Genomic DNA, 24,728 nt, shown 5'->3' on the forward strand with positions numbered 1-24,728 from the left:
ACACTGCACACAGCACCCAGGGGGCTCAGGTGACGCAGGGGGAGAAGCGACACAGGGTGGCCGTGCAAGGCAGGCGCCTGGCCTTGCCAGCTCTGGGCAGAGCTGCCTGAAAACTCTCAGTGCCAAGCAGCAGCCAAAGAGGTGATGCCAGACACCAGGAACTGTTAGGAAAAGCCACTGGGCGGGAGTTTGTTTGAATTTTTTTTAATCCTGATCACCACTCTTGACAAACTTATTTTTATTAACATAATTGGGTTTATATAACCTCCTTTTTAAAGGTTTAATACTACTGCAGTGAAACTTTTACTGTTAAATACAATACAGAAACCATCACATATGTCCCTCAAGCGTTGCAAGTAGTTCTCCTTAGCCTCAAAGCGCAACCAGCCAGGCTGAAACGGCACGCAGGGATGGGGAGAGCCTGCACAGGCCAGGACAGGCCACCGGAGCTCGGGTGCCACGTGGCCCACGCAGACCCTGAGCGGCGTGGGAAGGGGAGCAGCAAGTGCCCCTCATCCATGAGGCAGCCAAGGAGGAGCTTCATGAGCCGTTGTTGAGGCAGAGCCCACATAGGCTGTGCCGCAGGACACTGTGGATGCCAGAAGTAGCAATGGGGTCCAAAAGGGATCCAGCAAGTCCTGGAGGATATGCCCAGCTGCACAGGTGCAACTCGCCTGGTCCATACCATGCTGCACAGTGGCAGCATGGAGGTTCAAATCGCCTCAGCACCCACCACCGACTTTCCCTGCCAGGGTACTGCTGCCGGAGGACCTGCCCTGTCCCCATGTCCTCGTGCCAGCCCCAGGCGGCACCAGTGTTACAGCTCTGAGGGAGCCTGCCCCGGCTATGGGCTGCCATATCAGATGTGAGGAGGAGCTGCCTTGGACCCCAACCCCTGCTACGTTAGGCTCCACTCCTCTTCCTCAGTGCAGGATAAACTGCAGGTCACCTCATTTGATAGTAATGTTGAAGACTTTACACATCTTGCCCTCCAGCCTTTTACTTGAAGCTTTCAAGAATAACCCTTGATTTTGTTTCAGCCCTGTGCCAGGGGTGCCCCATGAGCATGCTGGTGCCCAACTCACCCTTAGGGTTTCCAGCTATGTGCACTGCTCCAGGGTACGGCTTGCATGGAGGAGCACGGGATGCATTTGGCAGCCAGCCCCAGCCCCCCTGCAGTGGGGGCAGGAAAGGGGAGAGGAAGAGCCCCAGGGGCACTGCTTAAGGGACGCAGAAGGACATGGGCATGGACCCGGCTGAGTGGGGAAAGCAGGAAACAGCAGCACCCACAGCCACCTCAATGAGGGCCACCAGCCCCACACACACCCCAGGATGCTCCCAGTAAGAGACGGGGCCCCCAGGCCAGCCTGCCCCCATGCCAGGCAAATGAGCCTTGGTGGGGTGTTTCTTGGGTGGGAAGGCCCACGGGCAGCCTGTCCCCCGCTGCCCTAACCTTGCATCAGCCCAACTAGGGAGAAGGAAAGCCACAGGACAGTGAGCCAGACATTTGGAGTGGGGTGAGAACAGGATGGGGATGGTGAAGAGGGAGAGGTACCAGCCCCACAGCATGGTGCGGAGGAGAAGGGCAGTTCCCCCAAGGGTCTCCCAGTACCCACCTGAGCTCCAGCACATGGGTAGCACCCAGCCTGGGGAGCAGCTTGGTCCTGACCTCCTGGTTGCCCATCTCCAGCATCACACCAAGGGCAGCCCCTTGCGTGCTGCAGGAGTTGGTGCTGGGGACAAGCCCTAGGCCACCACGGGACTGCCCTCCTCCAGGCTGGGTGGGTGCCCATGGGGAAGAGCACTGCCTGCAGCTGCTGGAAAGCAGACAGGAGCACTCACACTGCCAGCTCCTGTGTCTGACCATCAGGTTTTATTGAGCAGGGCAAGGCTGGGATGTGGCTGTGAGTATGTGAGAAACCCTTGCAATCCCCGTTCCCTCCCCTTCCTCACCAGGAGGGCTTCCCAGGCAAGCTCCCTGGCACCCTCCTGGGCTGTCCCGTGCCAAGACTGCAACAGACACAGCCCTGCAGCCTTGCCTGCACCAGGTTTCCTTCCTCCCCAGCTGCAGGGTGCTGGCAGGACAGAGCGGTTTTGCAGCTGCAGCCCTCCAAGCCGCCTCTGCTTGCCCCCCACATCATGCTGTCCCCAGCCAGCTCCAGCAGGAAGTCCAACAGCTCTGCTCCTCGTCACCTCCAGGATGCCCTTGAACACCAACACGCTGCTTGAGCTCCTCATCTTCAGCCCCAGGCCTGGTCATGGGTCCTTTGGTCCTGCTGCCGACGGTGCCGACTGGGCAAGGGAGTCCTCGGTTCCAGGCTGTGTTCCCACCAGGGCCAAGCAAGAGTCCAGTCAGCTCTTCCCTGCCAGAGTCCTGCTCCTCACCGCTGCTTGGAGGGGCATGGCTCCGCAAGTCCCCCGCACCGGGGAGGAACACAGCTGGCTCAAACCCAGGCAGCAGGAGTGAGGCCGGGGCAGAGCAGAGGCTACCTGCGTGGCATGCCACATCTGCAAAGGGAGCACGGCACAGGGTGAGTGCTGCCAGGATGGGGGGGGACACCAGGACCTCCAGGCTCACCCGCTCTACCCCCCTCCCTGTGCCCGGCCTCTCCAGCACCGAACCGAAGGGTAGGGACCGCAGGCAGCCTCTTCACGGGGAGGAGCGAGAGCAATGGGGCTGTAGGTGCTGGCTGAGCCCCAGGCAGCAAGCTTCAGACAAAACAGGAAAGTGCCAGCCACAGGCACCATACCCCAGAAGTGTCTGCAGTAAGAGTCCAGCCTGTGCTGTTACAGCAAGCGGTTCGGGACAGTCAGCTAAATGTAAGGAGGGAAAGGGTAGAGTAACCCAAACAATGACTAGCCAAGGACTGGAGGAAGGACAGCTGGCAGCAAGATGAGGCTGAAACTGGAAATTCATGGATCCAGGAAACCCAGCGTGGTCTGTGACGGTGATAGAGCTACACACCATCAAGTCACCCAGCCCATCCATCCCCACCCTGGGTGGGACTGGCCAGCTTTGAGCAGCTGAGCCTGGAGACTACCAAGCACATATTGAGCCCTCAGTAAAAGGCCCATTTCCCCATAGCCACCCACTGCCCCACAAACCCCTCACTGCTCACAGAGTCAGTAAAGACCCAAAGGCTTAACAAAGCTGCTCATCCCAAAGAAATGAACCCAGAAGACACCACCCATACCTGTCCCTGCTCACTTACAGTTCACAGTCTTTACGTCTCTTCTTGTCTTGTCTTCTCTTACCTCGGCCCTTGGACCTCCTCCTTCGAAAGACAAGTACCACAGGAGAGGCTGATGTGTGGGAGGTGAGACCCACAACCCGAGCCAGTGACACTGTCCCTGATGTCGCTTACCTTCCCAGCCTCATCAGGTCCTGCCGGGGCCTGCGGGGCAGGAAAAGGACAGAGTGAAGTGGTTACTCGGGCAATCGGGCAATGCTGTCTGTTGAGCTGCTGGAGGTGGTTTATTGAGATGCCCCAGCACACAGCACAACCTACCTGTTATCATTCATTCTTAAAATAGACCCAATATGTCTTCTCTCCACCTTAACAACTCCTCAGCCAGGAGCTGACTGCAGCAGGCAGAGAGAAGGCAGAGACAGCAAAGGGGCAGGGGATGGCCAGCTTTGGTGACTCCCCTGGGGATGTGACATTTTGCCCATGAGGCCAGGAAGCATAGGTTCAGTTTCAGCTGCTCTCAGTGACAGCTTTCATAGCTCAGCTGGTTAAACAAGATGCAACATCCTGAGTAACTCGTGGGATTTGCTGCAAAGTCTCACCAGTGGTTCTCAGACAACAGCCACGACATACTTGGCTTAAGCATTCCCTATAAGGGCCAAGGCCAGGACATCCACCACACCTATGCTAAACTTCAAAGGGGAGCGATGTAAAGGTGTGGAAAGAAGCTTAGGGAGAAGCCAAAAGGTGCTGCAGAAGCAAGAAGTTTACACAGATTCAAAGGCAGCCTGCACTTGTAGGAGATCCCCTGGGAGTTACCTTAGGTAGGAAAACTACAACAGGCTCAGGAAATTCCCTGCACGGAAAATAGCTGGAAGCGGGGGGGGGGAGTAACACATGTGCTCCTTCCCACTCCCTCTTCTGCATCCACCGACAGATGCTCCAGAGACAGCATGGAGCTGGCTGGGCCTTGGGTCTGCTCCAGCACAGCCGCTCTTACAACTGCAGGGGAATACCGACCCGGGGATCCTCAGGCTCTTCTTCCAGGCAAGGATCACATCTAACAGCTGCCCAGCAGGACTCAGTCCCCAGTTTTCGCAATACTAAATCACCCTGGGGTCATGGTGGAGAGCGAATGCCAGGACCCCCATGCAGGCAGTGCCGGAGAGGCTCCGCAGCGGGGACCGGCTGCGGGCAGCACCGGAGCCGCTCCCTGCTCCCACAGCACTGCAGCCCCCGGGCAGAGGCCCTGTCCTGCCCAAGCTCTCACCACTTCTGGGACACAGAGAGCACCCCAAGGGGTTAACTACATGCCAGGAGTCTGTGGCAGGTTGGTGCTGCGCATCCATCCCGGGCCAGCGCTGTGTGTCCATGCCAGGTTGGCGCTGTAGGTTTTAAGCTTTCATTTGTTGGCTTGGATGTAAATCCCTGCTCCCCAGCCCTGGATGGGGCAGCCTCCCTTAAATGGAGGCCCAAGGCCCAGCCCTTCAGCTTTTTCTTTGGGCCACGGTCATGCTCAGGTATGCCAAGCCACAGAGCTCCCTGCTGAGGGTACCACCTGAGGGTACCACCTTGGGCACACTGCCCCACACCGAATACGGGCCTCAGAGCCACCAGCCTTGCTCCATTACCCACAGGCAGCTTCTCTGGCCAGAAGAGCACACACCAGGCACGCCAAGGCAGCCGCAGGGACAGGGGGCACAGACATCCCTGCTCACAGAGCCAGGGTGCCACAGCAGCTCCAGCCCTGCAGACAGTGCATGGTGCCTGACCTGGCCGCACAACGCTACGCACCCCCTTGGCTGCGGGGAGCAGGCTGCAGAGGCACGGGGCAGCCTGCAGCTGAGCGAGGGCCATAAGCACCGGCAAACCCCAGCGTGCAGACAGTGGGGGTGTCCCAGCACAGCTGGGGTGGCCCCAGGGCATCCTTGTCCCACACGCAGGGTGAGCTGGCAGGGTCGCTCTTGCTGGAGGGGCACAGGGGTGCAAAACGAGCCCGGGGGTCCCTACCTGCACTCGCACTGCTTGTGCTCGGTGAACGCCATCTCCACGTAGGGTGCCTCCCCATTTGGCTTTATCTTCAGGAGCTGAAAGAGGAGCAAAGGTTACTTCCCGGCCGGCGGCAGGAGGGGGCTGGAAGGGCTCCCGCAGCACTGCCTGGCCACCCCAGCCTCTCGGGCAGACGCGTGTCTAACCTGTTCCTCGGGACCTCCAGCAGCAGAGACTCCACCTCCGCACGCAGGCAGCGCAGGCCAGGCCCGGCTGCCCCGGCAGCTTGGGAGGCTCTGCTAGAGCCGCCCCGTGTCTTCAGGGCTGTAATTTAAGTCCCATGGTCTTGGGATTTCCCAGCCTTAGTGGAGATTTTTTTGTCTCTGCCTTTGTGGAGAGCTTTCACATATTTGACCACTTTGCACATCTCCCTTCTCTGATGGAATTATCCCCCTAGTCGTGTCTTCCAGACCATTCCTGTTGCTGCTGCCTCCTCTTGGCCGCCCTTCCCAAAGCACCGAGCTTGGAGTCAGTACCATGGTGCCTCCCGAGTCCAGGGGTGCAGGATTTGCCCTGTCACATGTCAGCCTACAGCCCAGCCTGGAGTTCAGATTGGACATCCAGGGGTTTCACAGGGCATGTTCATCATCGGTGTGATCCACACTAGCCGCCGCAGAAGTGCCTGGCGTTGCCACCCCGTGCACAGCAGCAGGATCCCTCCTGGGGAGGGAGACCTGTGCTTGGAGAGTTGCCTCCCATTCATGTCAGGATCTTGCTCCACCTCAGTCAAGATTTTTTGGAGACTCCCACCCTGCCTTCCAACACACTTGCAACCCCCCAAGAGACCAAAATCACTGGTGATTTATTGCAGGCACTCTCTAGTCCATCACCCATGGCAAAACAGAGCCTTTCCCTGCTCCCTGCAGCAGCAGCGGGTTGATCTCCAGCAGCACGGTGCAAGGGCTGCAGCAGGAGGACAGCAGCTGCCTGGCGCACAGGGAAGAGCCGACCAGGAGCTTGTTCGCAGCCCGGGATCTCCCACCCCACTTCACACAGCTCCCACAGCAGGGACTGGAAACACAGCTGGCGCGGCCCTTCATGCTCACCATGCCCCCAGCACGCATTTACTGTCAGCACCACCGCAGGCATCTCCTGACACACGAGAGCCTCGCTTCTCCCTGCAGTTCAGGGGCAGCGCCTGCTTTGCCCCAGCAGGCAGAGTCACAGGCAACTGGGACACCCCCAGCCCCACCGCAGGACAGGGAAGGTCTGGAAAGGCGATGGCAGATGGACCATGCAGAGAGGAGAGGGCAGGGAAGCAGGGAGCAAGGCCAGTACCACCAGGGGTGTCACCTGGCCTCAGGGACAAGCCCAAAGAGCAGGCAGAGGGACCCTCCTGGTTTGGCATGCATTTGGGCAGTTGTGAGTAAGCCCGCTCCCCGTTATCCATACTGCCACGACGTCTGGAGGATGTGAAGCTGCAAGTTCACCCTGTCGGTGCTTGGCAAGGAGCCCACCACCTCCCCGGCACAGCCACGGGCCCGCAGCAGTAGTGCTTACCTGCATGGTGACCGTGCTTGTCTCCACGGGGACACAGCGGAGACCCTCGTCCCCACAGCAGCCTCCGCAGCGCTGCAGGGAGACGCAGGAGGGTCTGAAAATGTACTCCACCTCGTTGGGGAACTCGGTAATGATGTCCACCAGCTGCTCCAGAGGCCGGCAGAAACTACGATTCCAGATCTCCCGAAAGGTCAGGACTGCAAGAGACCGGGGCGGGGGGCTATAAGGAGGTGCCCCGGAGAGGCTGAGCCCAGCCGACCCACCGCCGGGGCAGGTGCAGCAGCCGCAGTGGGGTCCTGCATCCATCACGGGGGCACAGGGATGCAGAGGACCCCTTGTGCCCCCAGTAAGTCCATCACTGCACTGGTGCGGGGGCTCACACAGCCACCACGTCCACCCCGATGGGCTCTTTCTCCACCTGCCCGCCAGCTCCGTCTCCTCCTTCCCAGGCACCCCGCTTCCCCCCGCACCCCGCCGCGGCGGGGCTCCCCCGTCTGCCCTGCCCTCCCTCGGCGGGCGCAGAAGCCCAGCCCCGCAGCGCAGCAGACAACCGTCCGTCCCCTCGAGTTTCCCAGCGGGGAGAGCAGAGGGGAGCCGCAGCGGAGTGCTCCTGCCCGGGACCCGCATCCCGGCACCGGAGGAGCGGCAAGCCCGGGGCAGGGCTGCGCTGCGCTCCGGCCCGCGGCGGTGCCCGGTGCCGCAAGCGCCCGGGGCGGGCTGTGGGGAACAGGCTGCTCCGAGCCCCGGCACAGCTCCCCGCTGCCCCACCCCCCCCGGGCATCGCCGCGGGGCTCCGGAGGGGATAACGGCCCCGGGGGTACCGAGCCCCCCCTCCCGGCCCTGCGCGCAGCCCTCCCGGGGCTGCCGCCCCCTCCCAGCCCGGGGCACCGGCGGCCGCCCGCTGCCAACTCACCGGGCGGCTCCGCGCTGGCGGTCCCCCGCGCCTCCGGGGCCTGCAGGGAGGGAAAGGCGGGCGCTGGCGGGGGCGACGCGAGGGGACCCGCCGCCGTCCCCCCACCCAGCGCCGGGAGGAGCTGCCCCGGCGGCCGCCGCCACCCCGGGCAGCGGCAGCGGCACCGGCGGGGCCGGGCTGCCCCCGCTCCGGCCCCCCTCGCGCCCCACCGGCTCTCACCGGGGCGGGCGGCGCCCCCAGCGCCCCGGCCACCAGCAGCCGCAGGAAGGCGCCGAGCAGCCGCATCGCCGCTCCCGCCGCCCCGGCACCGACTCAGCGCCGCCGCTACCGCCCCGCCGCCCCCGGCATGCCGCCGGGCCACCGGCCCCGCCGTGCCGCCTCCGCCGCCGCCGGGCCATGGGAGCGCGCCCCGCTCCGCCGCCGTATTTCACCGCCGCCGCCCCGCCCCGGCCCCGCCCGCCCCGGCTCCGCCGCGGGGCGGGAGCAGGTGCCCGGCCCCGGGGACGGCCGGTGTCCCCGCGCGCGGCGGAGACCCCCCGCCTCCAGCCCCCCGCACCGGCACCGGCCGTTTCCCCACGGGGCTGCCCCGGGGCTTCTAGGGACCGGCCCGTGCCCGGTGCATCCCCGGGGGCGGGAAGCAGCGGGGCTGTGTCGGGGCTCCTCGGCTCGCTGGGCTCCCCCGGGTCCTGTCCACCTCTCCCAGGGCCGGCGTGCGCTGCGCCGTGCCCGTCCGGCCACCCCGTGCCCACCCGTTGCCCTGTGCCCACCCCGCAGCCCCTTTCCTGTCCATCCATCCGCCCCGTTGTCCTGCTGTTGCCCTGTCCCCACCCGGGCACCCCACGCCCATTCACCCACCCCATTCCCCCCGCGCTGCCCCGGGCCTGCCCAGCCAGCCCCTGCCAAGGGTTTCCAGCCCCCTCAGCCCCAGGGACCGCGTTCCGGTCCTGCCCACCATGGGGGGTCCCTCCAGCTTGGGAGGGAAGGGGGCACAGCGGTTCCCTGGAGCAGGTCTGGGGCCAAACCCTGTGGCCAAGGGTAAACCCAAAGGAGCTCTGTGGCCTTTTCTGTTCTATTTTTAAGCCCCAGCGGCCAGGGAAGTTGGAGCTATGGGAGGTGGGAAGGGAAGAGATGCCAGGGGACAACATGATCCCCTGTGGGCCGCAGGTCCCAGGGAAATAACGGGCTCTGTGTCCCTGCCAGGATTCATGATCTGTCCTCCTGGGAGAGCGGGGAGGCTGCTCCAGGGCTTCCCTGCCCGTCTCTGCGTGAGGTCCATCCCTGCGGCATGAGGACGCCAGTGGCTTGTCCCCAGCCCTGTGGAGTCTGTCCCCAGGGGATGCAGGACACTCCAGCTGCCTGTGCCCAGCCCCGCCAGGCCATGCAGGTGGCAGTGGCTCAGGCGTCAGCAGGAGCTGGGCTCTGTCTGGAGTTTCCAGGCATTGGTACCGCTGAGTGTGCGAGAAAGCTGCTGGAGCGGGGCCTGGCAAATTAGCAGGGAGATGCTGCAGAGATAAGCGCACAGAAATCCCGGCCCCTCCGGGGGGGCTGGGTGCGCTGCAGTTCATCACTCCGCTGCACAGGACGGCTGCCCGGGGGCTGCCGCTGCGGAGTTCAGCGCCTGTTCATGCTCTCGCCCCTGGCTGGGCAGCAAGGAGCAGGCAACGTCCCCGCTGCGATGGCTGGAGCATGCCTGTGCTCTCCCTCTGCCACCCCACGGACCCTCCTGGGCCAAGTGGACCCCCCCACCTCCCCAGGGATGATTTTGAGGTGGGGGCCAAAGGGAGCGTTTCTCCCACCAAAGAGCCCAGACCAGAGGCCGCCCTGAGCAGCAGCTGCTGCCAACTCGCTGGACAGACAGAATCCTGTTATTGCAAAGACCGTGACCACACGGGGCCTCACGCCTGTCCTTGCAGGAAGGTCCCTCGGGGCCACCTCTCAGACACAAGGCCAGCCTCTGGCGCTGGAGCAAAGGGCTCTCCCCCAGGAGCTGTGTGGCTGGGGAGACCAGCCCTTAATTGCCGAGTGCAATCCTGTTCCTGCTCTGAAGCTATTTCCTCAGAGGCCTTGGGCAGAGTTTACATTCCTGGGATGAGCATCCCCTTTCTAGGCGGCATGGAGCAGAGACAGGAGCAGAGAAACAATATTTGGAAACTGGTAACCTGTGACCAGCAACATCCCCCTGCAAATGGGAGAAACATGCAGCTGGCTGGGGCCATGGCCGCTCGCTTTCCCCTCTGCCGCGCTCCTTCCCCAGGGGCTGAGCCTACCCTTCCCCAGCTGCAGGACAGGGCTGGAGGTCGATGCTATAAATGCATCGGTGTGTCCCTCGCACCGCCTCCCACCGGGCTCTGGAGAGCAGAGCTACGCACTTTGGGAACAAGGGACAGAGGAGGCTCAAGGGACCGGCCAGGGACATAAGGCAAATAGAGACATTTCCTTAAAGGGCAGATGCCTCCCCCGCAGTGAGCCCCATGCGGCGGCTGCGGGCTGAGAGCATCGCCTTCAATATGCCACCGCCTGCCTGTGCCACCCCCCTGCCCTGCTTGCAGCTGGGGAGGGAGATGGGGTGGGGGGGGAACAATGGTGCATCCCTGTTGCGGGTGAGCCCTGGCAGTCCGGCGGGGATGGGCAACCCTGGCACCCGGCTGCAAGGACGCTGCGGCACAGCCCTGCCGGGGAATGGGCTCACCTCCGTGCCTCTTACACCTTCTGGGTGAGGGGCAAGAGCAGGGGCCCGGGCTGCCCAGGAGCACTGAAGGAGCCCAGCGCAGGCTCTACCCCGCGAAACCTCAGCCTGCTCACCGCAGGCGAGGTCCCTCTAAGTCCCCTTTTCCATAAAAGAGCCCCATTTGAGCATCAAAATCCCCTCATGGGCATCTTCTCCCTTGCAAAATCCCACCTTTGTCATCTCAGATGAAAAGAGCCCAACAAAAACTCGTCCCTGCATCGCTCTTAAGCTGGCCATAGCCAGGACCTCCTGCGTCACCCCTGAAGCCCTTGGAGAACACCCCTGAAATCCTCAGGGCATTATTTTTGTGATGCTGCTATTTAGGACACCACAGTCCATCTGATCAGGGCTGGAGGCTTCTGCTGGGGGAAGTGCCAAACCCCCCGTGCTCCAGCGCCTGGCACAGCCACCCCCTCAGGCTGCTGCTGCCGTTCCTGCCCAGGGGGCAAGAGTCCCCCCAGCAGCTGCCTATGTCCGGCACTGTGATGGGACTCCCAAGGTCAAAGCAGCCTGAAGACGTAAGGTGCTGGGCTCCTCGCACCCGCCCTTCATCCCAGAGTGCCCATGTTTCACCCTCGGTGTTTCATTCGATTACTTTCCCCAGCCCTGGATCCGGCTCTTAGACTCAGTTCTAAGCTCCCCTATCAGTGAGCGCGGAGGACTTGGTTCACAGCTAACGCCGAGATAAACCAGCTCAATCTTCTGTAGGTTGTGTCTCCGCAGTGGGGGTTGAAGACAAAAGGCAGAGGGCTGGAGACTGGCTGGTTGGAGCTGCACGTACCTGCATGTGAGAGTGGGAACGGGGATGGGCATGGTCTGGCAGGGGCTTCCCCGGTACCAGCCTCTCCGCATGGGGAAACCCAGGCCTCTCCGCCAGGAGATTGCTGCTGATTTCTTCCGGGAAACACGGGGCTCTCCAGTGTCCTTGCAGGCAAGCAGGGCTGCACCAGTGACCCCAGATGGTCAGCATTGCTCCTCAAGGAAACAACCTGCAAACAACCTGCCTGGGCACCCGAGCCCTGAAGGACTCCCCAGAGCCATGCCACGGCGGCTCCGACTCCGAGAGACACCGGCGGCGGCACATCCCTCGCTCCTGGCGGCTGGTTGCTGTGGTGTCAGTGCCTCCTCCCAGCCCAGGTGCGCAGGGGGATGTGTTTGCCGAGGGGGAGGCTGACAATAGGGGGAAATGGGCCGTGCCGCGCACCCCGATGGTGGTGGCTCGCAGCCCCGGCCACTGCTGCCCGCAGCAGGCGGAAGCGTCCGGCCTTAGTCAGCCCCGGCCGCACGTGGCAGGAACTCTGCTGTTTGTTTTGGTTTCTCGGGAGGGGAGTTCGGCTTCCCTGGGGAACCGCGACCGACACCGCAGGCACCTGACGGCCCAGCCCTGCGCCTGGGGAAAGCAGGGTCTGGCCCCCCCGGGTTGCAGGCACCGGGGCCGGCCCAGGTCAGATGCGGGTTTCGGAGGGGCACGGGACGGGCACAAGGGCTGCCCGAAAGCGCTCAAGGCAGGAGACTGGGCAAGGGGAACCCGCGGCAAGCCTGGCTGCTGCTCCCAGGCATGGCTTAAATTCACCACGGGGCTGGGATGATGGTCCCTGAGACCGCCAGACCCAAGCCCTGGGAAGCCGTGGCCCTCAGCCAGCCAGTGTTTCAGGAGCGGATCGGTGGCTGGCAGACCCAGTGCTGCTCAGCTTAACGCTTCGTCTTTCAGCGCAGGCCTAGTTTAGTGCCAAGACTGAGCCCAGGGCACGGGACAGAGTCGCCTTCCCACCAGGGCAAAGCTGCGGGAAGGCAATGCCGGCAGCGGACAGGAGGGTTAATGATGACCAGCCGTCTCCCAGCAGAGCCATCAGTCAGCTGTGCCCGGTGGGGAGGTGACAAAGGGCACACACCACCAGGCGCAGCGCTCGGTGGCTGGCCGGCTGGGCAGCCCCGCACGGCAGGGACTGGCCGGGCCATGGGTGTTTGCAGGAGAGCACAGCCCTGGAGCAGGGCGAGGCACTGGAGAGCCAAACCACAGCCCCAAGCATACGTGGGTGCCTACAGGTAAGCGTTCTGTCAGCAGCCTCCGCAGGGCGTGCAGTTACTGCGCCAAAACAACTGCCCCTTTGCACATGAGGAGCCAAGAGTCCGGAGCGGGAAGCAGAGACACAGCACCCATGGCACAGCTCGCCCTGCTCTGCCTGAGCTCCTCTCCTGAAGCCCTGGGTGGGAGCAGAGCCCCCAAACCCCAGAAACCCTGCAGGGATTTCCCTTTGGCAGCTGCAGAGCACCGCACTTGGGAAAGCCCAAACAGGCTGCGACCAGGACTGGTGCAGCAGCGTGTGCGTGACCCTCCACCACTGGCAGGGATGGAACACCCCAGGCCCACACAGGGCAGGAGGGACAGGACTCTCCCAGTGGGAGGGGAGCAAGCCCCTCTCCCCAGGAAAGAGACAGAGGTTACTTTTCCACCAGAGAACCAAGCATATCCTGCACATCTATCGTGTTTCATCTCCCCTGGGAAAAGGGCAGCGAGCACTGAACAGCGAGAAGCACACAGGCACAAATCGCCCACTGCTCTGCCGCTGCCCCTCGCCTCCCAGCTCTCCCGGCCCAGCCAGCTGGTGGGCAGGGGCTGCCAGGCACTGTTCTCCCCTGCCAAACTCAAACCCGATCCACGCCCAGCCCAGAGCTTCTGGCCGCTTATCGTGTGGATGCAGTTCTCCTGCTTTTAGCTGTCATAATATTGACACAAAGCAAAATAATAGTGACGGCGAGACTCTGCCTGGCTCTGGAAGCAAACAGGCAAGGAGACGGGGAGCAGCAGGCTCCGCTATTGTGCAGGACGGGGCAGCAGCCTGGGCTGCTTCCAAGCTCTGCTCCCCGGCATCACGCCTGCTGATAAGGGGGGGGACGTGGGATGCAGGCAGAGGGGGGATGCAGGCTCCACAGCACGCTCTCCCCGTCGAGGAGTGAACGTGTGCATCGGCAGGGCTTCATCCCGGAGGCTTTCCCAGAACGTGGGCGGAGGAGTGGCTCATCTCTCCCTTTCCCTGAAACCTGGCAGCCGCTGAATAGCTGCCATCACCCGCAGCAGACAATGAGCAAAGCGAGCCTGGGGCCAGCTGCAGCGCTGGAAGCGCGTGAGCGGAGGAACTGCGGGGAGCTGGCCGGTGACCAGGAAGCAGCCCAGACTGCTGGTGTCACGGACCCCTCGGTGACCACAAAGCAGCCAGGCCGTGCTTTGTCTCACCCCAAAGGCCTGGCTTCCTGCAGCCGCACCAAGTTTGCTCGGGAGCTTCTCCGAAGCCAGCCTGGAGGGACGGGCCCCCGGCATCACCTCCTCCCCAGCCCAGCCAGCCGCACGCCCTCCGAGCGGGGACAGGGCTGCGGCCAACACCTGCATGGTGCCACTGAGATTCCTGAGCCACTTGTGCCTTTGGTGACACCGCGCAAAGCCAACGCCTTTTCTGGGTACGGAGGCCCGGCACACCGTTAGCAATGCTGGGGCCGGCACCTCCTGCCCAGCCTTGCACCACATTCCCTTGTCCCTCGCTGGGGCTTGTTTTCCTACATGACATGCAGCAACTTCCTGCACTTCCCTCACCTCTTCCTGACCAGCCTGGCCTTTGAACTGACTGCCTCCAGCTGCCTGCATCCCAAGAGGAGACCTGGGAAGCCGCCACAAATGAAGGAGCTGACGAGTGAGGCTCCACATCCAGGGCGGGCATTTGGACGCCAGCTTCCCATGCCTTTCCCAGAGGCCGGGAAGGGCGAGGGGCAGCCCAGCCTGGGCTGCTTCCACAACGAGCCCTAGAAAAACCCTCCCGCTTCCCGGCCTCGGTCTCTATTTTTAAGGCTCCAAAAAGGAAGGGGGCGAATGGCAAACTTGCTGGCAGGAGAGACAGTCCCTGGGCCAGATTCAGAACCGCCTACTCGTTTCCCGTAGGGATCGTGGACTGCATCGGTACTGCCAGGGTCTGGCTATGGGCTCGGCCTGCCCGTGGGTGCTGCGCTCACGTCAGGATGAGCCAGCAGCCATTTTCTAGGCAGAGACAGATGCACATACACGCAGGCTGCCAAGCGAGGAGCTGCATCGAATCCTTTGCTAACCTGAGGTGCTGAATCCGTCCTGTTACTCCCCATAGCAAGCCCTGCCTGTTTCTCCTTGGCCACCCAGGCGGTTACAGCAGCCATGTTTTCCTGTGGATAACCGGTTTAGGGGACAGTTGTTACCAGAGTCATCAGTGAAGACCAGCAGAACATGTGCCCTGGTACCTGCAGAGTCAGCTGTGAATTTCAAGCATGCTAAAACTGCCGATGACTCAGGCAACGCGTGCGTGCGCCTCCAGACCCACAGAGCTGAGCTTTCCAGCTATTCACGTACCTGCTTTTGATCACCGGCTGTTTGTTTGGGTCTTTTTGTCTTCTTTCCCTGGAAGCTCGAGTTTTAAACATGCATTCAGCACTCAGTTCAGCCCATCATTTCCATCCCTTTCACCTACTAAGTGACCTACTTTCTCCCTTGTAGGACAAAGAAAACATCGGTTTGGGCTCCCTCAGCCCTTCAGCAGATTCACTCCTGCCTCCTTACAGCCCTGCCTCCACATCTGTGGCTGTAAGAGCTTCGGGCTTGAGTCGTCCCCCGTTTTTATCTCAGGCCTTTGAGCATGGACCTTGCAATGAGCAATCATGCCACAACAAAGACACCTTTGGTGCATTCTTCTCCTTAGACTGCTTCGTGTTCCCCCCACTCCCACGTGCCACGCCATCCTTAGCTGCTCACTCGTGCTCAGCGGGTGGCTTAGGCAACAGTGATGACCCTACGCTGCTTCTTCCCGTGTCACCTATTCAGTCTTCACAGTCTGTGCTGTGCTAACAGCCTGCCCTGTTGTTCCTGCTGGGCTGTGGCTCTGCTGGCTCTCGCCTGCTGGTTCCTTCCTTTCGCCCGCGCTGAGGGCGAGCGGCTCACTTTGCTTACCCGGGTGTTGCAGATGAGTGCAATTACTACAGTTCAGCAAACTCTGATTCCCCTCCCTGGCATTTCATCCAGCCCACTTACCCGCCGAGAGTTTCTAATCCAAACAGCCTCCCAGCACACCATGTTCCAGCGCTCCCAGGCTCTACCCAGCCTCCGTCCTGCCTTCTCCTCCCTCGCACGAGCACTTGGGGAATGACATTCAGCCCCCGGGGATGCAGGGGAAGCAGCGTCTCCAGCAGCAATCCCTGACGGTACAGAGCAGGACGCCATCCTGGGCAGGCTGGCAGCTCTCTGAGACGAGCCAGATTTCAGCTCCTCTGCAGGCCCAGAAAACGTGCTGCCTTGCTCGGCCAGCCAGCTCATCCCCCACTCAGCTCTTTTGCCCACAGCACCAGCACTGTCTGCAGTCATGTCAGCCTCCTCGCTTGCTCATGCACCAGATGAGAAGCTGCAGTGGCCAACTCTGCCCCAGGGGACCTGAATACACCTGGGAAGGGAAGGAGGGTGTGCTGTGCAGGAGGCAGCTGTCTGTGGCTGCGGCAGGAGAGGGGGTTCCCGCTCCCTAACACCCAGCAGTTGTGGAACACCAGGTGAGTCTCCTTCCAGCTGCCCAGGGATGCACACGTGCACCTCCCACTACATTGCTTCGGCCAGCACAGCCTGCAAGGCAGCGAGATTTTAGCTAAGTACACCAAGATGTGTCTTTCCAGCTACCTTCCCCACATGCCCCACGCTCCCTGTGCTGCTGTCATTGCTACTGCTCTTCCCCGCTCCCTCCTTTTCAGTCCTCCCGGGCACTCCTTGCTTAACTCACTGGGTCCTGGCAGCAGCTGATGGCTAATGACAACCAGATGTCTCGTAGCCACGGTCCTTCTGAGCAGCCAGAGCTCAGGGTTTGCCTTTCAGGTCTCCAGAGAGCCGCAGGTTCTGGCTCAGCTTTGCTACATAGGGCTAACAGCTCCCGAAATCCCCATTCAGAGGCTTTCATTCATGAAATACAAGGCAGCAGACCAAGCGCAGGACTCTGCCCCTCAAGGGACACCGGACTGCTGGCCGTCTTTGGCCAGCTGTGGCAGCAGTGCCTGGCGGGAAGTGCTGCAGGCAACAGGGCAGGAACAGCATGAGCCGGGAAAACCTCTGCAGCCTGGCAAGGTGCTGAGAAGAAACTGCCCTGCAATAGTTATTGGGACTGGAGCAGGGAATGTAAACAGCCCAGCATCCACAAGGAGGTCATAACCTCAGAGTCCGGTTTCCCTTCCTCTTCTCCTTCCTGACTAATCTCCAAGAGCTGCTCTGTTTACTAGCGAGATAAGTAAACAAACAAAGGATTTTTTTTTTGGCCAATTCACTGCGTGCCCTGGTCCCAGGGTGCACGCGTGGGAGCCGTCTCTGCGTGCCATGGCAGCTGGCACACAGCAACGCAAGGGGATGGCCAGCAGCAGAGGCAGGCAGCCGATGGGCATGGGCAGCCCTCCCCTGCCTGGCCTGCAACGTAGCTGCGCAGAGGGGCAAAAGGGGGAACTGCGTTACCCTGTGCAAATGCGCAGCCAGGGAGGCCCTACTCCAGGGAGCCTCCAATTTATGCAAGATGGAAGAAAACAGACATCTAAAGCTGGGAAGAAAGGGGAGAGAAGGCAGCAGGAAACAAGGATGTGCCTGGTAAGCACAGTAGGGCCCAGCACAGCTGAGCCAACAGCAGGACAAACCCTGTTACCCTCTACTGACTCTCTCCAGGGACAAAGGATGAGACAAGCTCATCGAGGAGGGAAACTCTGACCTCCAGCCAGGGCAGCAGCACCCTCCAAGCACATCCAGGCAAACCCAGATGTGTGGCCTTTCACCAGGCATTCAAGGGATGCGGTGAGCTTCCTTCCCCAGGTTGGCAGGTGCGCTGGCTTCCAGGCACACTTGGGGAAGCGGCAGGAAGAGAGAGAGGTGGAAGGACTCTCAGCCGAGCCCAGGCTTTGAGTGATAAATCACCTGCAATACTTCCTCAAGACCCAGCGCACAAACTGTTGGTATCTTGCTGGGAACCCAACAGTCCCTGGATGGCAGCTGGCTGTAGGGTGAGTCCTAAGAGAATCAGACAAGCACAAAAAAGATGCGATGAGCACCAAGGCCCTACAGGCCCCTGCAGGAAGCACCCGCTGAAAGCTTCCAGCATAAACCAGTTTGCTTTGGTTTCCTAATCTGAAACAACAGGACACAGAGCAGAGCCACGGAATAAAGCAGTGCCGCAATGAGAATTACACCGTGGCTCCTGCCTGCTCCCTGGACACAGAGCTCCAGGAACTAGACACAAAGGAGCTACATTCCTGCCTTATCCAGAGCCGGTTCTGGCTCTGCCAGCAAGAACAATTGGACTGCCAGGAACCGCGCCTTTCCCACCCCATTTGCTTTGGCTCTTTGCGGCTAGAACACCACACGGTCCAAAGTAAATCCCTGCATATGGGCTCTCCCTGCTGCTCGGAACAGACTCGGCTCCCTCCCTCCGGCCCTGCAGTACAGACGCTGCGTTCCCTCACACGGGGCCTTCCTGACGCCGGCCCGCTGCATTCCCCTCCACAGAGGCGTCAACGGCGGCGTGCGGGCCAGGCGCTTCCCCGTGCGGAGGTGACCTTGCCGCTCCGTCCGTGCCGGCCCGAGGGACCCGGCCAGCGCACACCTCCCGAGCTGTGCCGGGCCGGGGAGGGCGACGCCAGGCCCGGCGCCCACCTCAGGGGGCACCGCCCCAGGGAGGCTGCCCGCGCCTCCCTCTCGCCCGCCCGGCTCCAACACCTTCGTACCCGCACCAGACCTCGCCCCCCCGGCCCCGAGGCTGCAGCGAGGCCCGGCCACCGCCGCCCCGCCCCGCCCCGCTCCGCTCCTTCCCCCGGGCCCGGCCCGCCGCCCTCCCACAAGCCCCCGCGGGGCGGGCAGCGTCCGGCGGGGTCAGGGGTCACCGCCCGTCTCCCGGGTTACGAGAGAGGCCCCCGGCGGCCTCCCCCGCCCCGCCCCCGCGAGCCGCAGCCCACCCGCCGGCCGCACTTCTCATTGGCTGCGCCGCCGCCGGGGGGTGGGAGCACTTTGGCAGTCTCCGCCAATGGGGAAGCGCGACGGCGGAAGTGGAAGCGGTGCGTGCAACTGCGGCGCCCAGCCGGTCCGGAGCGCCGCCGCCATGCCGGGCGCCGCCGAGCGCGGCTCGGAGCTGTCGGAGCAGATCGAGGCCTTCGTGGCGCGGCTGCGGGGCGGCGGGGAGCGGCCGCGCTCCGAAGACACGGCGCGGCAGACGCTGTCGCTGCTGCGGAAGATCATCGCGCACGGGCGATGGAGCCGCGCCGGTGAGGGCCGGGCGGCGGCGGGCAGGGCCCCGTGTGGCGCCGGGAGCAAGGCGGCGGCAGCGCCCAGCGGCGGGGGGAACCGTGGGAGGGCGGCGGCGGGGGGCCCCTCGAGGCCGTCGGGCCGCGCTGCTGCTGGGTCATCGGGTGCGGGGGGAGCAGCAGGGCCGGGGCAGGCCCGGCGCGGTGCCGCTGGCGCTGCGGCTGCGGCCCGGCGGAACTGGGAGCCTCTGTCGCGGCTGCCGGTGGCTCTGGGTTCCCAGTGCTCGTCCGGCCGCACCTCGGCCCTTTACAGGCTGCCGTCCCTACCGGTGTCGTTGCGTGAGGGGTTGCCCGAGCGTCCCCGGCTTCAGCCACGCGCTTTCCTCAGCGGCCGCAGCCCGAGCGCTGGCCGTTCCAGCAGCGGGTGTTTCCCCTTTGGCTAAACTCACTGCTTACGGCCCTGCTGCCCCAGGCTTCGAGTCTGCGCTGCGCCCGGGTGATGGTACTGCAGACAGCCCCACGGAACCAGCTGCTCTGCGAGTGGCTCTCTGCTCACGCCTCCGTACTCATTCCCAGTGTTGCGTTACTGGTGCCAGAGCCAGCCCCCGGCCGCAGGGCTGCTGCGGGGTGGGTGTGTTGGTGTGCGGCTCGCGCGGGCTCGCTCTGGGCAGCGATAACCAAGGCCCTCCCCTCTTGCAGGGGAGCTCATGGATCTGATCCGGACAGAGGGCCAGAGGATGACGGCAGCCCAGCCGTCTGAGACGACCGTGGGCAACATGGTGCGGCGAGTGCTGAAGGTCATTCGGGAAGAGTATGGCAGGTGAAGCGCCCCTCTCTTGCTGCCTGTTCCCCTCTCAGGAGCCCAGAACAGCCCTCCCATGCGGTGTCTTCTGCTGCGTCTATGAGACCCCTTTGGTTTCCATCTCCCCCTTTTCCCACCTCTGCTACAGAGGGATTCAGCGAGTTTAGCATCAGAGGAAACCTTCAGTGTAGCTGATGACATTTCCTCTAGTGAAACTCCACTTGGCATGTGTGTTGTGGGTGTGTGAGAACAGTCTGTGCCCTGACCTCGGGCTGTTCTCTCCTTGCATTCCCAGGAAGGTCCATCCCACTGGAGCCTTGAGCCTGCTCCTCATCTGTGGGCCGTAGCATTTGCACACGACTTAGGAAGGCGCTTCCTGGCAGAGCTTCGGGTGTCTTTCTGCCAGAGACAGCTAGGGAAACTCTTTGGTGTGGCACGGCATGCCTCCTGCGTGTGGTTTTCCTTCCTCTCTGTTCGCATCCAGGTGTGCTGCACTGTGGGGACGGTACTCAGCCTGGCCGTGCCCCTGTGCTCTCTCCCGAAGCTGAAGGGCTGCTGCTCTCCGCAGGCTTCATGGGCGCAGTGAGGAAAGCGACCAGCAAGAATCCCTGCACAAACTCCTGACTTCCGGAGGACTGAGCGAGGATTTCAGCACCCCTTATCCTCCCCTCAGAGCTAACGTTATTGAAGCCATTAACGAGCTGCTAATAGAGCTAGGTACGGATGGGTCTGAACTGCCCCATGAGTGGAGCTCCTTATAGGATGGGACTGATGCTTCCCCCTCCTCTTGGGCGGAAAGAAAACAGCAAGGATCTGGGAGGGTTGATCTGAAGGAATGAAGGAGCTGAAGTCCTGCTGCTCCCAGGACTTAGTTTAAGTCCTCTTTGGCTTACAGGGAGACAGGTGGAACATTGTGGAGGGAACAGCATGGGGGGCTGTTGGTCTGTGCTCTTGGTCTTCTGGGAAGTCTTGAGTTGAGTCCTCTGAAGAAGAGCATCAAAAATATGCCAAGGCTGGACTTAATCCCTATGCACATATAACCTGACCCTTGTGCACAAAGCACTGTGATACATTTTTATTTTTCTGCGATCTTGTGACAGATCAGGCACCGGACTCTCCTTCTGAGGCCCAGGTTGCCCTGCCTCTCCATTCCACCTGGTCCTAGTGCTATTGAACTGTAAAACCATTGAATTTCTGTCACTAGTTGTTGCGTGGGCATCTGGAGTAGTGCTGACACAATCTACTCACTCCCCTCATGATGGAGTTTTCAATACAGCTATTTCTATGAGTAGATAGGGAGTATGGGGCATTCAAGGGCCAGCTTCTTGGTCCCTCTCCACTGGTAAAAATAAAGGGGAGAAAAGCTGCTCCTGCTCTACCAGTGCTCATAGCATCGCTGTAGTAAAAAAATTATCTTGGAGGACAGCCCTAGCAGCACAAGTGTTGCTTTTCCTGGCTGCTTTTCCACCCATGGCTTCCTTCTGTTACAGAGGGCACCACCGATAACATTGCTATGCAGGCGCTGGAGCACATCCACTCCAATGAGGTGATCATGACCATTGGCTACTCGCGCACCGTTGAGGCTTTCCTGAAGGAAGCTGCCCGCAAGCGGAAGTTCCAGGTCATCGTGGCGGAGTGTGCGCCCTTCTGCCAGGTAAGGCCTGGGCTGGATGTCTTCTCCAGTTGCCGTGTTGTCCTGCGCATTCTTACTGAACTCTTGTCTCTGGAGGCAAGCTGAACATTACAGAAGTTCCTTGGCAGTTGAGAGATTAAAGACAGCTCGTTATCCTACCCTGTGTCCTTCAGTTGAAGGGCTGTATTTGTGCTCCATCGCTTGGTCATTTTGCAGTTCAGACAAGAATGGAATGCTAATATCTCTACAACTGCTCTGCAGGAGCTATGTCCCAGGGGACCAATTGGATTCTCCCTCTTTTAGGGTCACGAAATGGCTGTCCGACTATCCAAAGAGAACATTGAAACTACTGTCATGAGTGATGCAGCTATTTTTGCTGTCATGTCTCGAGTCAACAAGGTAAGGAGGGCTCCACTGGAGGAGGGAGTTCACAGCAGGTTGGATGCTTAGGCCTCCCAAACCAGCTGCAGGTCCCAGCAGTGATGGATGCATTTCTTCACTGAAGACTCAAAATTGTAATAGTCCCTATTTACAGCTGGGGTGGAGATTCAGTGTGGAACCCCAAGTCAGTATGATGACTAACTGCACTGTGATAGGTTTTTCTGCCTTAGTGGCTAACAGGTGGAACAGTTACAAGAAGCCAAGCCAGGAGAGCCTCCAAAGATTAATCTCAGTTCTTAAGGAAGATAGAACAAAAAGCAGCATTTCCAAAGGGAAGAAACTCGCCTTGCCCAGAACACAAGATGGGTGGTGAAGGGAATCACCAAGGTGTGTCTTTTCAAACGGACCTGTTGTGTACTTTTATAGAGATGAAGACTTGGCACCCCAAACTAAAAAGAAAAAAATACTTGTAACATAGTAAAATCCAGCCACACCACTTCTTATCTATATATTTTAAGCTGCTTTACATTATTCCCCTTTTACAGCAAGGGAATTTTTGCAGCCAGCAGTCAAGTTACTTGTACAAAGCTTACTTTGCAGGCTTGTAGAACAACAGGGAACACAGCTCGGTGTTCCCTGCAGTAGAACACACATTTGTCCTCTGAAGTTCTCTGTGCTGGCCTCACCATGCTGTAGTCATGCTCTTTTAGAGAGGAATGTCTGTGTGCGAAGCCAGTGCCAGATGAAACAGATCAGGCATCCAGCTGCCCTGTAATTCCAGCCTTTGGCTGGCTGGTTGTTCTGACAAACTCCTCCAGCTCATCCAGCAGGGTCCAAGCCAGGAAGCGTTCCTTCCCCGGTTTGCGGTGGAACATGCTATCTAATGCTGATTTGCCTTTTAAGGTCATCATTGGTACAAAGACAATCCTGGCCAACGGCGCCCTGATTGCAGTGAGTGGGACTCACACTCTGGCACTGGCAGCTAAACACCACTCCACTCCGCTCATCGTGTGTGCCCCCATGTTCAAGCTTTCACCGCAGGTAAGTACAGCAGCTCTTCAGGACTGCACCTGCTCTACATAGAGTTGGGGGTGATTTTATGCTTGTGGAAGCTTAGGGTGGAGAGCACTGTCTGTCCCAAGGCGAGCTTGGTAAATGAGCCACCTCCCCCATCTAGCGCTGTTACTTCAGATAGGAGATGCTCGCCCAAATCTGGCACACCTCAGGATCTCCTTGAAGCACCCTCCTCTGCCACCTGTGCTGAGTAAGCAGTGCATTGGGTATAAGGATGTAGACCACTGCTTACTGGAGACTGACATCACCATACTTACTTTTCTTCAGCCACAGTGGATTTCAGTTTATATCTTTAGTGTTGAAAGACCCTCTGTACTGACAGAGGAGGTAGATGGAGATGCTCTAAACTGTTTCTTACACTCAGTACTTTTTCAGCATCGTCAGATGAAGTTGCGGACTGAGGAAGTCACTTCTCTGCTCCAGTTCCCTAGGCTTTGCAGAAGGGCAGCCAGGTCATGGAAGGCTCTAAAAGCTCTGAGGAAAAACCTTTCACCTGTAGATGTTACAGAAGTTCTAGACACAGGCACTATGTAATTATTGTAAACAGATGTAGTATCACCTGGCAAGTCGTCTTCCTCTGCTTTAGTTCCTTCCAGCACCCAGGATCTGTTTTCACTAGGAGAATGAGGCAGTCTCTTCTTTTCCTGACCTCCCTGTACTCTTTCTCATTCAGTTCCCTAATGAAGAAGATTCATTCCACAAGTTTGTGTCACCACAGGAAGTGCTGCCATTCACAGAAGGTACTGGTTCTTCTTTATACAGGCTGGTCAAGCTGGTTCAGGCTATAATTTAATTTTTTTTTTAACAGATCACATAAAATGTAAACAAAGACTGTCCTGTAACCCAAGACAGAAAATCCTTTCCTGTTGTCTTAAGTAGAAAAAAGTGCTGGGAACCATCCTGTTTTATACATAACTTTCTATTACAGAAAGTACAGAAAAAGGATTTCCTTTGAACACTGTCTTTGCACTTTTGCTTCTGCTCTCAAATAGTCACTGTTTTACTACAGGATTGTGATCATGGTGCCAGGCAGGTGGCAATTCCCTGCAGGACTGAGCAGATGCCCAAAACAGAGGGCAGCTTCCTTTCCTTCCTACAACTTATGTTAACTTCTTGAAACTTTGTTACGTGATCCACCTGTTGAAACCCAGTATTTCTGCAGTGGGTTTCCCACACAAGCACATAAAGCACACACACCACAAAGGCATAAGCTCCCAAGCCCATTTTCAGATAGCAAAGTCAAAGCCCCGTTTCTATGTGACAAAGACTTTTGAAATTAAGATATCCAGTTTGGCACAGGTTTTTGGTTTGGCGTTCTGAGCTTTTCTTTAAATAATAACTTCGGCAGCATCAGGATTCTTGTATTCTAATTACACACTGGCAGTTTTTTTGGCAATTAGTAAATCTACATCAGAGGGGATCTGGGGTTTTTATCAGTTAAAAATTAGCAAAAGAGAGTGCTGCCATTCATCCAAGATTGCTGTATACCTGCAATTCAATGACATCAGTGAGGAAGTTGGAAAGTATTTAGGATGTTCTAGTACTGACTTCAGGGCGGCATGTGCATAGGCAGTTTCTTCAGGGGCTCAGGAAGATGTGCAGAAGGCTAAATGTACTTTTGAATTGCTATGTCTAATATTGCTGCTGTTCACTTTACAGGGGAGATCCTGGCAAAGATCAACGTTCACTGCCCAGTGTTTGACTACGTCCCTCCAGAGCTCATTACTCTCTTCATTTCTAACATTGGGGGTAATGCCCCTTCCTACATCTACCGCCTCATGAGTGAGCTCTACCATCCAGATGACTATGAACTCTAATGCCATGAAGCACGTTGCTCTCCAGACTCTTCCTATCTTTCTCTTTAGAAAAATACAACAGCTAACTAAAGTGTACGTTGCAAAGACAGGTTGCTGTGGGGAATCAGTGGGGAATTTGCTCAGCAATGTCTTTCCTACCCAAAAGCACCAGAAGTCAGAGCTCTTGTACAGGTATTGATCTCTGTGCTGTGTTAGAAGCCACACGGAGCTGCTAACCCACTTTGATTTTGAAACAGCAAGGCGTACATGTAACTCTCTGGGGCAGCTAAGATGTTACTTCAAAGTGTGCTGCAATAAAGGCTGTTTACAGTGATCTCACTGTTAAGCACGTTTTCCATATACAGTTATTTTGTTTCTTTAACTAGCAGGAGTTTTACCAGT

The 24,728-nt window shown here is 59.5% G+C and overlaps 2 protein-coding genes across 2 annotated transcripts; one reads left to right on the forward strand and one right to left on the reverse strand.

Annotated features, from left to right (window-relative positions):
• Positions 1–292: 292 nt before the first annotated feature.
• PGF (placental growth factor) lies at positions 293–8,016 on the reverse strand. Its single transcript, XM_072863663.1, has 7 exons — positions 7,870–8,016; positions 7,651–7,690; positions 6,738–6,934; positions 5,199–5,275; positions 3,366–3,395; positions 3,213–3,275; positions 293–2,508 (listed from the first exon to the last, which is right to left on the reverse strand). The coding sequence occupies exons 1-7, from the start codon at positions 7,933–7,935 to the stop codon at positions 2,487–2,489; spliced, it is 495 nt and encodes a 164-aa protein (XP_072719764.1). The 5' UTR covers positions 7,936–8,016; the 3' UTR covers positions 293–2,486.
• A 10,420-nt stretch (positions 8,017–18,436) lies between these two features.
• On the forward strand, positions 18,437–24,672 carry EIF2B2 (eukaryotic translation initiation factor 2B subunit beta). Its single transcript, XM_072863662.1, has 8 exons — positions 18,437–18,661; positions 19,340–19,460; positions 20,011–20,159; positions 20,933–21,096; positions 21,379–21,474; positions 22,360–22,497; positions 23,204–23,270; positions 24,190–24,672. Exons 1-8 carry the CDS (start codon positions 18,499–18,501, stop codon positions 24,345–24,347), a joined length of 1,056 nt encoding a protein of 351 aa, XP_072719763.1. The 5' UTR covers positions 18,437–18,498; the 3' UTR covers positions 24,348–24,672.
• The last annotated feature ends 56 nt before the right edge of the window (positions 24,673–24,728 follow it).

Source organism: Ciconia boyciana, chromosome 6, assembly GCF_034638445.1.
Source record: "Ciconia boyciana chromosome 6, ASM3463844v1, whole genome shotgun sequence".
Classification (NCBI taxonomy): Eukaryota; Metazoa; Chordata; class Aves; order Ciconiiformes; family Ciconiidae; genus Ciconia; species Ciconia boyciana.

Bases quoted from the DNA above. Each gene is read 5' to 3' on its own strand.
- EIF2B2 (XM_072863662.1), top strand. From the start codon at position 18,499: ATGCCGGGCGCCGCCGAGCGCGGCTCGGAGCTGTCGGAGCAGATCGAG. The intron at 21,097-21,378 runs GTAAGGCCTGGG...TCCCTCTTTTAG, and splicing joins AGTGTGCGCCCTTCTGCCAG to GGTCACGAAATGGCTGTCCG. The intron at 21,475-22,359 runs GTAAGGAGGGCT...TTGCCTTTTAAG, and splicing joins TCATGTCTCGAGTCAACAAG to GTCATCATTGGTACAAAGAC.
- PGF (XM_072863663.1), bottom strand. From the start codon at position 7,935: ATGCGGCTGCTCGGCGCCTTCCTGCGGCTGCTGGTGGCCGGGGCGCTG. The intron at 5,276-6,737 runs GTAAGCACTACT...CTCCTCTTTCAG, and splicing joins CAAGCACGGTCACCATGCAG to CTCCTGAAGATAAAGCCAAA. The intron at 3,276-3,365 runs GTAAGCGACATC...TGTCTTTCGAAG, and splicing joins GACCTGATGAGGCTGGGAAG to GAGGAGGTCCAAGGGCCGAG.